Source organism: Pyrgilauda ruficollis, unplaced genomic scaffold, assembly GCF_017590135.1.
Source record: "Pyrgilauda ruficollis isolate IOZ18807 unplaced genomic scaffold, ASM1759013v1 scaffold20, whole genome shotgun sequence".
Classification (NCBI taxonomy): domain Eukaryota; kingdom Metazoa; phylum Chordata; class Aves; order Passeriformes; family Passeridae; genus Pyrgilauda; species Pyrgilauda ruficollis.
Window position 1 is genome coordinate 3,145,875 of NW_024519207.1, and position 16,437 is coordinate 3,162,311.

Genomic DNA, 16,437 nt, shown 5'->3' on the forward strand with positions numbered 1-16,437 from the left:
ACTGGCAGAAGAGATATTTTGAAGCCTGATAAAGTGTCAGCTTTGTTGTCACATGATCGAGGTTGCATTCCTGACACAGCAACTGAATTTTTGTATGTGGCCTTGGGTAAGTCTTGTCACCTCTCTGTGCTTCAGCTTATCCCTTTGCAGAGGAGACAGAATAAAAGTAGGTAGATAGGTTTTTTGAAATTGTGTTTTCCGTCTTTGTTAAATGTGTGCAGAGTTGGAGACCTCTGATAGACTGTACACCCTGAATATGAAAGGATGTTAACTTTGACAGGCTACTAAAAACCCCATGTCAAAAAGTCATGCCATGTCAAAAAGTCATGCAAACCACATCCAGCTCTGGATTCAATTCACTGCTTTGGTCCATGTGGTTTTTCTTTCCTTTTTTCCTGACTTGAACAGAAACAGGCTGACATTTAGAAAGTGGTTCATTATTGTTTCCTTTTGGTGTTTCTGTGGCTTATCTAACATAAAATCAGTGCCATTTTTTTCTCCCAAACAAAGATGGAATGATATTCCATGAAAGTATTTTTGTAAAAGTAGAGTTTCTAAAATGTGCTGGACGCTCCAACTCTGGTGTCTGAAATGTCATGTTCACGCTGATGGAAACAGCAGGTTTAGGAAACTTCATTCCCTCCTACAGCACTGCTGAGGCATTTTCCTCATGACAGGGAGAACCAATCTCTCAGACCAGGAGAGTTGGTCCGGTAAGATACAGCTGTTTCTTTCCTTGGTCTCATAAGCTCCTCTCACCATTGAAATAACATCATCAAAACTAAATGTTTCACAAGTTGGCTGGTTCTCCATTATGAATTCAGGAGTGTCCACAATCCATTTTTGATGTTATGAAAACATATGTTGAATAACCATTAGGTGGAAAAAGATTTCCTAGAGAGTGGGAAAGAAAGGGGTTCATTCAGTCCTGTCCCTTGCTGCCAGACAGCAGTGTCAAAAATTTATGAACAGATGCTCTGTAGTGTGCCTGGTAGATTAGGTAATTTCAAAACCTCAAAGCTCCAATGGGTGGAACCTTTACATTTCCAGCTGAAGTTTATACATCGGCAGTTTTTAGCCATTTGCTTCTGCATAAATAAAGTGTTATTGTTATTTAAGCTGAAATAACTTTTTCAGCTTTCCTGTATTTTTATTCTAAACTTACGAAGGTGAGCACTTTTAGCCACCAAGACATGCTGGTCTTCCCATTTTTCTGGCCATCCAGTGTGCTTCTCTCCACCCACTCTAACCTCTGTGGATTCTACTTGACTCTGGGTGTCCAGGGCTGTGTACAGTGTTCTGTATGAAGGTCTATCAACACTTTGTACAGAGGCATAGATACCCTTGGATTTCTACTGACCATTATTTTTGTGATTCATCAGAGATTTGCATCTGTCTTTCTCACATCTGTAAAATACTTCTGTGTTTGTCTATGTCACCAGCTGCTTGCTTTCATCATTTCTCATGGTAAGTCCTCAGCTTGAAGCAGATATCCATAGAATGGTTTGGGTTGGAAGGAACCTTTAAAGGTCATCTAGTCCAATTCCCTCTATCATGGATGTCTTCAACGAGATCAGGTTGCTCAGAGTCCTGTCCAATCTGATCTTGAATGTTTCTGGGGATCTGGAACATCTACAAACGGTGTCTCCTCCACCATTCAGCATTATCCGATACTTTCTACTCTTAACTTTTATCCCATTTTTCTTTCTTTGGTTCTTGACTCCATCCAGGTAATGATATTCCTGTCCTGTTATGTGTTGATAATATCTTTGTATTTTCAGTCACCACAATTTTTGGATAGGCTCTTAATTCCTATGCCTCTCTAAATATGATCCCATCCACAGATTGCTCTTGCCTTCTCAGTCAGATGATACGATAATTTTCTTCTTCAACTAATTTTTGGTACTATATTCAAATCAGTGCATTTCCACATTAGATACATGGATTCTACTCTGTTTTCTCTGTTTAAAATATATTTATAAGTGATTGTAGTATGAGCTACCTTTGCTGAGCCTGTGTTGCATTTTTTTCAGTTGTCACTCATCTTAGTTTTTCAGTTAGTTTTATACCGGTTTCTTGAGAGAGTGAAGCTTATGTGGTCACACTGTCCATTTCTCATCCTAATTCTCTTCTCATGGTAACTTATGAACTTACTGTGAAATTTCAAGCAACCTTGACAGAGGACTAGATGCCTGGAAAAAAACAAGTTCCAAAAAACATACTGAAAATAAGTTATGTAAATAACAGGGCCTCTGAACCAAATTAGTGCCTCTACTGAACAGAAGACCTTCCAAGAAAAAGCTTAGAGAGTAGAGAGCTGGTACAAAATGGAGGACAGAACAAAATTCCCAGCTGTGATAAAAGCTTCTTTAATAAGAGCTTGTGCTTTCTTTGATTCTGGAAACTCCAGTCATGGGGAGCAAAGCTGGAGGAGAGGAGTCCTTGTTTTGCCACTTGCCTTATTGGATAACCAGCCGTAAGACTAAGGAATACAACTCTCAAATCTCGGCAGAGTGACTTTGCCCCCATGTGCTTCTGCCTGTAGTTGTGAACAGCACGTGTCCCCCTGGAAGATTCCTGCGTGGGCAGCCAAAAGGTTCTGCAGCTGCCAGTATATATTTTCTGAAGTGATGGATCATATTTTGCCAAGTTAAAAACTGTATCCTGAGAAGGGATAAATCCACAAATTGTTATTTCAAGCACATCTGTGGCTTTTCCCCCTTTTCTGTCTGTCCTTCTCCACTTGCATGTAGCAGAGGCTTTGCTTTGTATCTGAGACTTTGCATCTAATGAAGTAATGCAGAGACTTGGCTTTGTTCAACAGAGCAATGAATTAAACAGTTTCTTGAGTTCCTCGCTGCCCTATTATTGGTGTTTTTGCTGTTGTGATTAAGATGCTGGTAGGGTATGTAGTGGGAAAAAATGGTATTTTATCACTGAGCAGTGCTCTGGTGACTTGCTGGAGATACTGGAACTATTCAGTGGAAAAGTGCTGGTTCTATGGCAAAATTAGTGATTATTTTAAATACAGACACATTATGCTAGACAGCCATGTAAGTTACTTTTTGAGAGGAAATAATAGTTTATTGTCAGCATTTCTGTTAGAAATGTGAACTTCATTATTTAAAAATCTCAGAACCTCCAGCTCATGAGTACTTAATTTAAAAAAAATCAATTTATCTCCCCCTTTGCTTTTCTTTGTGTGAAGACTTCTGAGAAGAAAAGATGAAAGGATGACTTTAGCAATCTGAATATACCTACCCCACGCTGGATGAAAACAATTCTTTTCTGAAATGCAACTTGCCTGTTAAGCTCCTGATTTCAGACTCTCTCTCTCTCTTGCATCATCACATCCTCATGCCATACCTTCAGGATAATAAAAACATGCAGAATCAGGTCCTTATCAAAGTGTATTGTGAATTATTAATCTTCTATTTGCACCCCATTTGGGACTACGGAGTGCTTGGCGCTTGCTAGCAGCATCTAAACAGCTTTATGTGCAGCATCACAGCCTTTTCCAGTGCTTGTGTGTGCCCCAAAGGGTCACTTGTAAGTACACCCAGGCTTCAACCTTGCTCCTTGTCAGGCTGAGGTGGGACTCTGCTCTGGTGACGGGTGCTGCCAAAACTTGCACCTCTGAGCTGCATGGCAGCAGGACCCTGCAGCTGGGAGCTCAGCTGAGGAGTGAAGGTCAAGTAGCCAAAACTGGAAAAATAAAAATGAGTTTGAACAGGACCGTGAGGAACTTGAAAATAGGAACCTGAGAGTCGTGAGGTTTCAGGCACTGAATGTGAAAATATCCCTGTAAAACTGACCTAGCAACAAATGAGAAGCTATATACAAACTCACCTATTTTGGGCACTGTAAAAGAACTTCTGGTTTAAATAAGACATTCAAAAATATTTCCTGTGTGTCATAGAAACTCTTCTTGTAAAGATACTCTGCAGAAGTGTTTTGAAATTATTTTAATAAGAATTAGGACAAAATATGTATAGATTTTGCTTTTAAAGTTTGAATTAATTTTGTACTTGGCTGTTTTAGATGGTTACTATTTATAGTTACAATAGAATGTATGCCTAATCTGGGTATTAATTCCATAGGTTATTTGGGGATTAGCAACACATGGATGTGTGGCTCAAATGGGATCATATTTCCTGATGGACTTTGTAGTGTGCCCATAGTAACAATGAAGCATGAGAGGAGCTGGTTCTTTGGGACCACTGGGTTTTCTTTACACTGTGTGTATTGTCCTTCTTTAGTTCTCTCATTTGAAACTTCTCATATAAAGCTTTTTTTAATTGCAAATATTGGATAATAATGGGATTGAAGTGGTTTGTGTGTGCATTTATGTTTTCACAACTGATTGTACAAATGTGTGTGTGGAGGAATTGTGATGTTTTTCTTTTGTTGTGCAAGGAGATGAAAGTTTGAGATTATTTTTTGCTTTTTGGTTTATTTTTTTTCCTTTTACCTATTTTTTATTGTACAAATGGGAATGCAGTCCAGAACAGTGCTGAGCTTCTAACCAGAACATATTCCCATCTGTAGTCAGTCATTGACTTCAATAGATCTTTGTACTGGACCCTCAGCAAAACCCATAAGAATTCACAGCCTAAGCAGAAAATGAGTTGCTTGGTTTCTTTCATATATAAATACAGTAATGTAGAATTTGCCTTTCTAACCATACAGAAGAAGAATGTTTCAAATTAAACAAACAATCCATTTTCATTAAAACTCTCAGTCTGTCATTTAAATGTAATGAATATGTTTGTGTTTATATTTGGGCCTGATCCTCTCCTCTTTATTTAACTCAGGCAATGTTCTACACAAGTGAGGTCTGACCCACAGATTCTTGAAGTCTGTCAGACTTAGGGGATAGCTTAAACTGCTTCCTCTCAAGGTCCCCTAGGCTGCCAAAGCAAAGCAGCTGAAGAAGAAGGAGAGATGGCAGAGAAGCTGGGACTCCAATTTGCAACACTTTAAACAAAGGGTGCTTTTGCTGTGCTGGCACCTACAGTTGGTTTTCTGCACTGTGATGGAGCTGGTGAAGTCTGACAGAAACCCACATGGGAAATCTAGTGGAGCCTGCCAGATGTGGAGTGTCCAAAATACATTGGACATAGAAGGCATGGACTTGCTGGAGTGCTGACCTGTAGGTCAGAGCTTCCTGCAGGAAGCATCCAGCTCCTGTGCAGGTGCTGAGTAGTTGCTTTTCATATTCTTATGGTGCCTTTCGAATCCTCAATGAACTTTCAAGACCTACACTTGAGAACTTTCACTGCTCCACTGGGTGGCTGAAGCAAAGTGTAGTGCCCGAGGTGCAACATTTTCTTGTTCAAAGTGTCTATGTGTGTTTTTATTGCGTTTTTGTATAAGTCTTAAAAGCTGTTTTTGCTTGTTTTTTGATTTAAGGCAGTCCTCTTCTATCCTGAAGGAAGAAATCCCGGTGAAGGAAGACCATGCCTTTGTTTAGTAAATCGCACAAAAATCCTGCTGAGATTGTGAAAGTTCTGAAAGAAAACATGGCCATATTGGAGAAACAAGAAAAAAAGACAGACAAGGTATGAGGTAATGTTGTAGAAGACCAATAAGGTTTTCATGCTGGGGAACAGTAGAATAATGGGAATAACACTGCATTTGGTCACTGCCCTGCGAGTGCTTGCCTGTGGATGCAGCTGTGTGTTTGAATGGTTCTGCTGAAATCAGGGGGCTTTTGCATAAATAAAATAAATAAAATCTGGGGCTCAGACAGAAAATGCTGAGACCCAGGAGCCTCAGCCAAAACAAAGGCTGATCTCTCACTACTTTAAGCAGTGATCTAGCAAATCTAGCAAAATCTAGCAAAACATCTTGGAAGGCTGTGTGAAAACTATTGTACTGTTAATGGTGTTAGCAGGATAACAAATGAGGTTGCCAATTAATGTGTAGGTACCCACAGAGAAAATCTGTACTTCTGATATACACTGTTTCCAGAAACCAGGAAATCTGTATGTGTCCAGATGTGTATAAAAGAGATCTCACTCTGTTCATCCTTTCTAATGTTCTGGGTGCCAGTGCTTCCTAAAAGAGCTGTGCTACTCATTTTCTATTTATAGAGCTAGGCTTTTCCTAATATTACTGCTCTCTTCTAATTCCATGGCACAGACTCGAGTTACTTTTGCTGCTTTTCCAGTGACCACTTGATAGGCACAACCCAACACGCAAAATCCTCCCAGTTAGGAATTTGAGCTTGCATAATTTAAAAAAAAATTTTTTTTAAATTTTTTACATCTGAAACTCTACCCTCCACACTATTGCTGTGGTAGAAGTATATGGTTTTACTTAACAACAGACTAACTTTTAACTTAAAGTGATTGCCAGTGGAAGCAGAAATAGCTGATAAGAGACACTAATACATTTTCCATGGAGCTGATGTTTGCATGCGTGCATGTTGCGCTTCCCCCACCTTGTGCAGGAAGTTGTATGAAAACAAACCCAACCCAAAAAGTAGCCTTTTACACCCTCGGTGAAATCCTCTTGAAACTTTTTGGTTCAAAGCAAGTAGCTCAGAGTGTGTTAATTACGTAAGGTAAGTCACATGGATTTCTGGGAGGTCTCTGGTATTTGATGTTTCATTCTGAAATACCTTCAGTAACCTGAGAATGGAGAGAATTTGACTCTGAAATACAACATAAAATAAGTAACTAAATAAATCAACAGAATCTGTTCTGCCCTGCTGAATTCATCCTTTGGAGCCTGATTAAAGAAGACTTTCAAAGCAGAAGTTCCATACTTGTATTTCTTTTTGATCTGCTTTGCAAAGTGACTCCTCAGGGTTGTGGTTTTGAGAATTTTTGGCTTTGAGCTGGTTTGTATATTTGGGTGTCAGTGACAAGGAGAAATTCAGACTTCTTAGAAAATTGAGTGCTCAATGTAAATTTTTTGTGGAAGTCAGAACAGCTGGTGTGTGTTTTCCTCACAGAGCAAAAGATACAAAATGTTTCCCTGGCGTGTTAGAATGGAAACAGCTCGTGAACTTAATGGTGCTTATTTTCCAGGAAGGGGCTGATTTTCACTTAATTTTTGTGTACTTCATTGCTATGGGGTAGAGGCTGTTCCTGGGGTGACTGGGGGTGACTGGGGGAGACGAGAGAGGGGGACAAGGCAGTCCCTTCAACAGCAAGGCAGAAGGTGAGGAGAGGCTTTTTTTTTTTTTGATTGGTTTAAGCTTATGTGGCCTGTTGACTCAGGACTTTGTGCTGTGATGTCAAGGAAGCACATAGCGTCCTTTTCCTTGCAGAAGGAAGGGTTTGAGAGTCCTTGGCAGTTCTGCCTTTCATCTGAAGCGTTCCACTGAGCTGTCCTGAAATAAATACCTGTTAAAGAAAATAGCTAAGTTTATTCTCCTGAGTTTATTGAAGTAAATCATAAGGACTATCTTTAGTACTGAGATGGTGATAAACTTTAAAAACGGGCAGGAAAAATAGCTCTTGCAAAACCACCCAGCCCAATCACACCTGCTGCTATCCATTCAGGTTTGTGAACTTAGTAATGCCATTTCTAAGTGTTGTTTGCAGTTTGAGTTGGAGAAGACAATGGGAAAACTTTCAGTGGCCCACAGATTTTCAAAATATACTCAGTAATGCTAATGAGTAATGTCTTTTCATGAGAATGATTGGAGAAATGCAACTGAAAACAAAATCAAAGAGAGGCAAAGCACAGTGCTGTACTCTGTGCTCTTGAAAACCTAGCAAGGTTTTTAACTTTACCTCCAATGTGATTTCTGGAGGGAGAAGAAATTTGTCAAACTGTCATGAAAGGGCCTAAAGGTTTAGCTACTGCAAGAGCCAGAGACCCTGGATGTCTCAGAGATGGGTTTGGACCCTGTAGCCCTGTGACCTGAGAGGTTTGTGGCTCAGGGCTGTCCAATTTTTTCAGATTTCTAGCTCCTAGTCTGCTGTAAGAACTAAAAGAGTGTTGTTATGTCTGACCATAAAACCAATCCAGGGTACAACTCCAGAGCATCCCTGATTTTGCGTGCAAAGTAGTTTCCAACTAGGACTTGCTTCAGATGCTTAAACAGGAAGATTTATCCTGTGACAATTAAGCTGTTACTGTAGTACAGCCAATGTGGTATGTGGGTTGAGACAGCTAAAAGCTGCTAATACAGGCAGAATTGCCAGAGAAGTGGGACAAAGCCTGAATTAACTGCAGGACTGGCAGAGAACCTCCTTTCCTTTCCAGCTGAGAAATCATATGAGGTGAAGATGCCGTGGGCAGACAGGAGGGCACAAGGTCAGACAGAGAGGGGCTTGATGCTTCTAACACAGCTTTGTGCAACTTTCAGCAGGAACCATCTGTGTCTGAGAGGGGATGTTTTAAATAATGCAAAAAGGATCATTCCTGCCAAGCTATGCAGTGCACAGGTAGAGGGAACTTTGCAGAGCAGAGCAGTTAAGACTTCTCAGGTAATGGGAAGAGGGTGGAGGATATAACTTGATAGACAGGATGTAGAGAAGCCAGTTGCAAGTGTAAAGGAAATTCTACATCTTTCCCAAGGCATTTACACATGCACACATCATACACAGAGGTTTGCACTCTTCCTTCATGATGCTTTTTGTTACTCATGCAATAGTACCCATTCAAGCTTTAACTAAACTCTGTTGACTGCACTAGCATCTGTCTCCTTAGATAAGGATTGAATTTGACCCACTTTCTCCACGTGTCTAATTTTTTTTTTTAAACTATTAATGTGTGTTGTGTTGCCATAGTGCTTTCTGATGCTTTTTAAACACACCCAACTGAAAAACAGGCTAAGTGTTGATGTTTGGTTCTTACTTTTTTATGTGGCCTTTCTTGTTTGTTTGCTTGCATGGATATATGCGTGCTTAAAGCTTTGCCTTTTTCTCAGCTACATTCTGATGGTTGATAGACAACAGGTTGAGAAGTGCCAGCACATCTGGCTCCTTTTCTTCTGAAGTGCTCTTTCTAAAACCTTGTTTTTACAAATTTTTAAAAATAATATTTGTTTTAAAGAAGGGATTGCAGGACTGGCAAATTTTTAATACAATAATTGGGAGATTAAGTAGAGTAAGACAGAGCTGAAAAAGTGGACTAAAATGTTCTTTATCAACAATCCTCCTCTCTTCCAATATCTGAAATAAAATAAGGTGTTCTTGGAGCATATACAATTGCTGACATCCTGTTTGGGCTTTGATGTGGTGAAGAACAATTAATTAAGTTTTATTGCAGTATTATATAAATGTCATTACAATTTAATCTCAGTTATGTAGAACCAATCAGTCCTTGAATTTAATGAGAAATGCCCACTCTGGAACTACCTAGAAAAGCAGGAAAGTATTTAAATACATAGTAAAAGAAAGCCTTCAGAGCTTAGGCTCTCTTCCTTCTTTGTGGCACAAACTCCTATAGCATTTGGAGGATGCATGTGAGTAAGGATGAAGAGAAGAGAAGCCATGATACCAAAAGGTCATACCTGTTGAACCTGAGGAAGAATGGACAGCGTGTGACACTCTGGTCACACTGCTTCATTTATTGCTGGTGTGTCACCGTGTCTTTGTTGATGGCTATTGTAAAGGAGCTTTGATAGAAAGGGTGCCTGACCGACCTCACAAAAAAAGAGGTGTGGCATCCTGGCTTCTCAAAGCCTTGTGTTCAGGTACTGAGCCTGAGCACAAAGCACAAAGCAGTGCGGGTGGCATCCAGTTTGTCCCTGAAGGACGTCCTTGAGCACATCACCCTCCCGCTGCTAACCAAACACCTTCGGGTGCGGCACTGACTCAGTGCCATCTGTGGTGCCTACAGGTTTGGTAACATTTTCTGAACCTGCCCTGCAGCAAAAGCCTTCCAAGTGTCACAGGCTTTTAATTTAGTGCAGCAAACGGATCTGAGGTTGGTTGAAACTTGGTCTACTCTTTGCATGTGGTCTAGATGGGCTGAAAGATTTGCAGTTTCTGGTATAGCTGATCCAAGACAAGGGTTTCTTGTGGAAAATGAACCTAAATGCATTAGAGCAGGTTCAGAGCACTGTGCTGAGTGCTTTCCTGCCAGGCAGAACTGCAGGCTGCAGTGCCTTTAGTCAGTGTTCAGAAGCACAGTGAAGTGAGATGTAAAAATAACCTGAAGTGTCACGCTTCTGCCTCTTTCACTTAAATCTCTCTAACAAGACTGCTCCTTCAGGTAGGTCACTGCAATCTGTCCTCCCTTTCATCTCCACTTGCTGTAACAAATTTGGTGCAGTTCAGAAGGGTCAGGAGAGCAGCGTTTTATTAAGGCTACAATTAAAAGACATCAAGATATCTGGAACAAATACTTCTATCAATAAATCCTGCTTTTTTACATAGCAACAAGGAAGCCATTCCTGGCTGCTGTTCACCTTGCTGGCTGCTGCATTGGTAAAGCTCTGGGGACTGGTGTGTGAGATGAGGTGCATGTGGAGAGCTCTGTGTGCATTTGCATGGAAGAACAGTTGCGTGACTGCCGGGAATGAGAATATCCATGGATGCGATTCTGCAGCTGCCAGAGCCGGTTGCAAAATTGCTTTCCATTTCATTGCTGCACACAGAAACCAAGGGAATGAGATAAGAAGGGTTTGGCACCCCTTCTCCCTAGCTCTGCGTGTCCTGGGGTTTTGTGGAGCGTTTCATGTTTCAGCTTCCCTGTTCTGCTAAGGCCTGTTATTGCTCTAGAGGTGGGAGAAACTCCAGATACTATCAGGTTCTGGTGCCAAGAGTTTAAACATTTCTCTTCTGGTTGCTTTTATTTTTTTAAGGACCTTCAGAACCTTTAGTTCTGTCTTAAGTGCGAGCTTAACAGTGGGAAAGGAATTTATGTCCCGGTGGGGCAAACCTGCCTTGTCCATTTGATCAAACATCCTTTTAAAAGGCGTTTCCCTGCTGAGCTTGCTTGCCCAAATTGTCTTTGCCAGCTTCCTTGAGTACTAGTCCATAATGTTTTGCTGAATAACAGACGTCAGGCCTCCCAATCAAAAATATCCACAATTTGTCCCTGTAGATCCATTCAGCATGAAATTGCATCAAGAACAAGTCAGTTGGGGTGATCTTGAAGTTATGTGGTTGCTTGATTCAGATTCTGCTAATGGCTTTTCTTGGGAATCCTTACAGTTGCATGTAGAGAGAGCTGCATTGGCACTGCTTTTTAGGAGAAAAATTGGTTTGAATCCCGCAGTGAGAATATTTTTAAACCAGATAAGACCAAATCAAGGAGCTCTATGCTTTTAGTTGCAATATATAGCATGGAGTACTGGCAGATCACTGAATCACACATTGGAGTATTTAACATCGCACTGGCAGGCATCTCTGTATGTTACTGTCTGCTGCTGTGCAAGAGAGAAACAGTTTATAGAAAGATGTTGGACCTGGAAATGTGCTAGGTACACAAAAAGAACCTGTATGTGCCTATTTGCCATATTCTTGTGGCTGTCCCCTCCACAGCCTATCCCACACTTGAAGATCAATCAGTCTTTCAGGGAAGACTTTTTTCATATAGAATTTCAGGGAATCATTTTTCCATAAGATCCTTTCTTTGTGTTATGTTCCCGTTATGTCAACAGTGACAAAACTTTGATCTGTGAGGAAAATAAACCAAGACAACAATCTTCAACTTATAAAACTTCCAGCTCTGGTTGAAGCTGTTGGTAGGTTTAGTAATACACATAAATACTTATAAAAATCACCTTTATGAGAAGGGGATGTTGAACATGTTTATAATTTAACATAAAGAAGTTGTGCAGGCTTATCTATACTGTCTGTTTTCCATCTCCACGCCTGTTGTGGATCATCTAGTCCAGTAGGGTTCGCAGAGTAACCCAAGGATTGTTAGATTTCAACATTTACACAAAATCCTGTCTTTCAAAATGGACCTAAAAACCTCTTGTGGGGTTGATGGTCATTATAAACTACACTCTGTGGATGCAGACTCAGTTCCTGTTGGAAAGAGACTTGTTGGAAAGACTGGAAACTTGGCTTAGGAGGTTGAGATCCTGACATCTGTGCAGGGACAGCAGTGCAAATACTAAACTCGTGTGTGTGCTCGGAATCAGCTTGCATTTCACTCTCACTTTTTTTGTCCCTACCTGCAACTTTTGACTGTCCAAAGTTCAGCATATCCCACTTTTGACATTAGTATGTCTATGTATAAGCTGTTCTGTTTAGCATTATGTGTTTAGTTTTCTCCTTTCCTTCTTTTTTCCTCTCTATTCACAAGAGCCTCCCTAAATATAATGGCATAAATTCAGACATGATGGAAAGGACTTGTACCTAGAGGACAAAAGAAAAATCTGCTGGAAATAAGATTGTGCCTAATTGCAAGAGGGAGGCAAATGGCTGAAGTGCTTTGATATTTCATGAAATTGTTTCTTTTGCACTGTAACTTCTGCTGGAGTGATGGTTGCAGCACTTTGCTATTGTTGCTCTTGCTACTGATGGAAAATAAAATGTAGCATGGAAGTCATAATAGACTTAGGGATTTCTAGTGAATCCTTTGTATTTTTTTTGTCACTGAAATTCTGTTTGTGACACCACTGCGGGGAGGATGTCTTGCTGAGGCTTTTTGTTGGTTTTTGCAATTTTTCCTAAAGAGGTTCAGGACTGGTCTGACTTTTTATGCAGATATGTTTCTGTCATCTTGTATTTTCCATGTATTTGAGTGAATAAATGTGCTTTGCTGTTTGTTTTGGACAGATGTTGGGTCTTTGGATCTTGGAATGTCTTTTTTCTCTGAGTATTAAGAAAGTTTCCGTCCCAGAAACAGTGCTTATGTACTTAAAGTATTATTCTAAAATTGCTGTGAGATTAAGTGGAAATGTCAAAACGGAGGCTGTTAATTTAAGAATCTGTGTTTGGGATTATGGTTTTCCTCCAGATATATTGTGAGGGATATCCACTGAGGAGCGGTCCTTATATTTGACCGTGAATAACTTTTGGTGGAGAGTAGCACATCAAAACACCATGGAGAGGCTGTGAAGGGGGAGGAAGTGACACATGAAATGTAAATTGCATGTGGAAAAGCTGAGGAGATGAGTGGATGGGATGGCAGCTGATTAGAGAGATGCAGCTGTGGTGGTCACTCTGCCCACCAGCACAAGAGTTCTATGTTTCATTTTCTCACACTGCACTTTCTGGCCTCCTTTTTGAGAGTTAAACGTAAAGCTGAGTCCTGCAGACCTTTTTTCTACATATCAGAAAGGACTACTTATACATGAAAGCAACGTGATTAATGTTTTTTCTTAACTACAGAATGCCGGAGATATTCACACCCAGCCCAGCAGAAAGGGTGGAAAGCCAAAAATGTATGGGCTTTGCCTTTGAAATGAAAATATTTCCCTAGCTCTTATAAAGATTTAGAGCTTTAGTTTCTAAGATAGAGCCCCTGTTGTTAATCCCATCTGTACTCCGTGGTATATCTCAAGTGACACACGACTAACATTTGAGGTAAAAATAGGCTCTTTTGCTGAGTGATGGTAAGGAACATCAAGACTTCTGCTGTTAGAAGTTATCACACAGTCATGCTCATTTACACGCTGCTCATGCTGACCTATCTCAGCCAGCAGAAATCTGCAAGTAGGTACGAAGAGACTGGAGGAGAGCAGCTCTTTATGCTGTGCAAAATCAATGCTTAAATATTCCAGGTATATGCAATGTAAAGGTGGCTTTTTACTGTGGTTGGTTTGGGGTTTTTTTAGGACTTCTAGGGTTTTTGTATCATTTTTATTCACTAATGTGAATAAAATCTGTGATTGAAAATGTTGGTAGATCAGCAGCAGGTGGGAGATGCCTCTGCAGAGCACTGTGAGGTTATGTTAGGCAGATTGATGGGGTGGTATTTCAAAGCATGATGCTTTTCCATTCAACATAAGTGAGAGATATGTAGAAATTATTTATGTGGCTTTAAACATCCATTAATTTCCAGTTAGCTTTTACAAATCACTCTTGCGTTTTCTGTGTTCGTCTTGATCTTTTTTTTTTCACCTGCTATGCTAACAAAAGGCTAACTTCAAGTTAAGGTTTCTCAAAGACGTGAAATGCTGTCTTCAGCATCCTGCCTGGCAGTTTGCTGTCATTCTCAGCTTTCAGACCTGTTCCTTACTTCCTTCCCACTTCCTGCCAAAGAATCCAATTGGCCTTGCTGCAGGTCATGTGTGTATTAAATATAACCCGACCCAGAAGGAGCCATTGCCTCCGTAGCCCCATGGCTGGAGCAGGTGGGATTTACAGCACACACATCCACACAAAACAAAAATTACTCCTTTCCACCACAGAGTCTTTATTAGTTCAAAGTGGAGCATAGCTGTGAGGAGAGTGGAGCCAGAGCTGCCATGCTGCAGCCAGTGGTACTTTTCCTTGGAAATGGGTATTACCACTCACATCTGATTTTAACCTGCTGACTACATGGATGCTGAGCTGTTAGCTGTTTACAGGCATGTCTCTTTCCTTTCCCTGTCATAATCCTGCTGGTCAAGGTTCTTTGTAAGATAATTCTGATTCATCCTCTACCTGAAACATTGCACAGAATTAGTATACTCTAGGTGGGAGCAAAAGATGTGAAAGATCTATTTTACTTCACTTGGTGGCAGCTGTGGAGCTTTACTAAAGCAAATAGTTTCATTTAAATTTCTCAGCCTGAGACTGAAGTGCCTGTGTGCTCAGTGAGCAAATTCCTTGTGGAAGATGCTGGCTCAAACCACACCTGATGAGGAGAAATGAGATGAGGCAATGTGAAGCTGTCAGGCTTTGGCTGGGATAAAGTGAATATTTTTCCTAGTAGCTGGTAAAGTGCTGTGTTTGGAATTTAAGATAAGAATAAAGTTGATAACATTCTGATGTTGTAGTTGTTGCAGAGCAGTGCTTACACTAAGTCAGGGCCTTTTGTGCTCTTCAGCCCACCCCACCAGCGAGTGGTTTGGGGGCACAAGAAGCTGGGAGGGGACACAGCTGGGACAGCTGGCCCCAGTGGGCCAAAGGGATAATCCACAGCACATGGCATTATGCTCAGCACACGATGCTGGGGGGAAAGCTGGCCCAGGGCTGCTGCTCAGGAGCTGGCTGGACCCTGGGTGCTGAGCAATTGCACTGTGCATCACTTGGTGTTTATTATTGTTATTGTTGTTGTTATTGCTACTATTTCTTCCTTCCTTTTCTATCCTATTAAGCTATCTTTATCTCAACCTAAAAATTTATTTCCTCCCCCCAGTTCCTTTCCCCATCCTACTGAGGGGGAGTGAGCAAGTGGATGTGTGGTGGTCAGCTGCCTGCTGGGCTAAGCAGTGCCACAGGGCTGTGAGGATTTATTTGTGTTGCCAGCAGAGGAGCTGGGACAGCCCATCAGGAAGCAGTGGATGGGGAGGCAGCCCAGCAGGCACCCTCTGGTGGGAGCAGCCACCTGGCTTGGCACCTTCATCTGGCACCTTCATCTTGCTCCACGTGTGCCGTGGAGCCCACTGGGGAGGACAGGGGCAGCAACAGTGAAATTGCTGCTGCCTCTGCAGGGCTGTGCCTGCCTCCAAACCTGTTAAAGGATCTCACTGGTGCTGCTTGGTAATTGCTCTCTTGGCCCTGTTTTATGCCCATGGTCTGTAAATGATGGTATGTCATGTATAAATTGAATTTACCTTGTAAGGCCTGCAGGACACAGTATGGACACTCCAGCCTCCATGGTAACCTAAAATTCTGATATCATTCTGCAATAGATAATGATCATTGTAAGTACATTTAGAAACATTTGTTTTGAAATGCATGCCTTTTAAAAGAACATCCTTTTTTTTCCCCGTTTCATTTTTTAAAAACAAACCCCATCATCTGCTGGTGAAAAGGCATCGGAGGAAGTGTCAAAATCTCTGCAAGCAATGAAAGAAATTCTGTGTGGGACCACAGACAAAGAGCCACCCACAGAAATCGTGGCCCAGCTGGCACAAGAGCTCTACAACAGTGGCCTTCTAGTGACGCTTATTGCCAACCTGCAGCTGATAGATTTTGAGGTACGTCAGCATCCATAAACTTTTTTCAACTCCTTGGTCTTGGTGTTGTCAGTGACTAGAGCCATATTCTTCTGAAGTGTAAATAACTTCATTGTATTCAAAACTGTTTTCCACAGGCTGAAGAGAGTTGCTGCTCTAGATTGGCTGTTGTCCTGAAAGACACTGGCAGTAAATCTGTGTTTTTAAAATTAAAACAAAACCAATAAAGAAATATTTCCATGTGTATCCAAACAAGATAGGGCATGGTGCTGGAAATACTGTCTAGGACCAACCTTGTAAGCTGCAGGGATGATGTTTGGGATAGTGCTACTAGAGCTACCTGCTGTCTCTGAAGAGTGTCCAATTTAGAGAGGGTTCAGGGACATGGAATAAAAATAATTGGAAGCATGGAGAATTTCACGTGACAAAGACTGAAAGAAAGAAAATAGTTTAGTTGAGAGGAA

The 16,437-nt window shown here is 41.1% G+C and overlaps 1 protein-coding gene across 6 annotated transcripts in view; it reads left to right on the plus strand.

Annotated features, from left to right (window-relative positions):
* CAB39L (calcium binding protein 39 like) overlaps positions 1–16,437 on the plus strand; it is a 61,384-nt gene that overhangs the window by 21,525 nt on the left and 23,422 nt on the right. For 5 of the 6 annotated variants that reach the window (XM_041467046.1, XM_041467045.1, XM_041467043.1 and 2 more), the window contains 2 exons: positions 5,413–5,561; positions 15,830–15,994. In XM_041467046.1, coding sequence (XP_041322980.1) covers positions 5,460–5,561; positions 15,830–15,994 — 267 coding nt within the window. In that variant the 5' untranslated portion in view covers positions 5,413–5,459. The remainder of the gene's footprint in view (positions 1–5,412; positions 5,562–15,829; positions 15,995–16,437) is intronic. The other variant, XM_041467044.1, reaches the window with a different exon arrangement.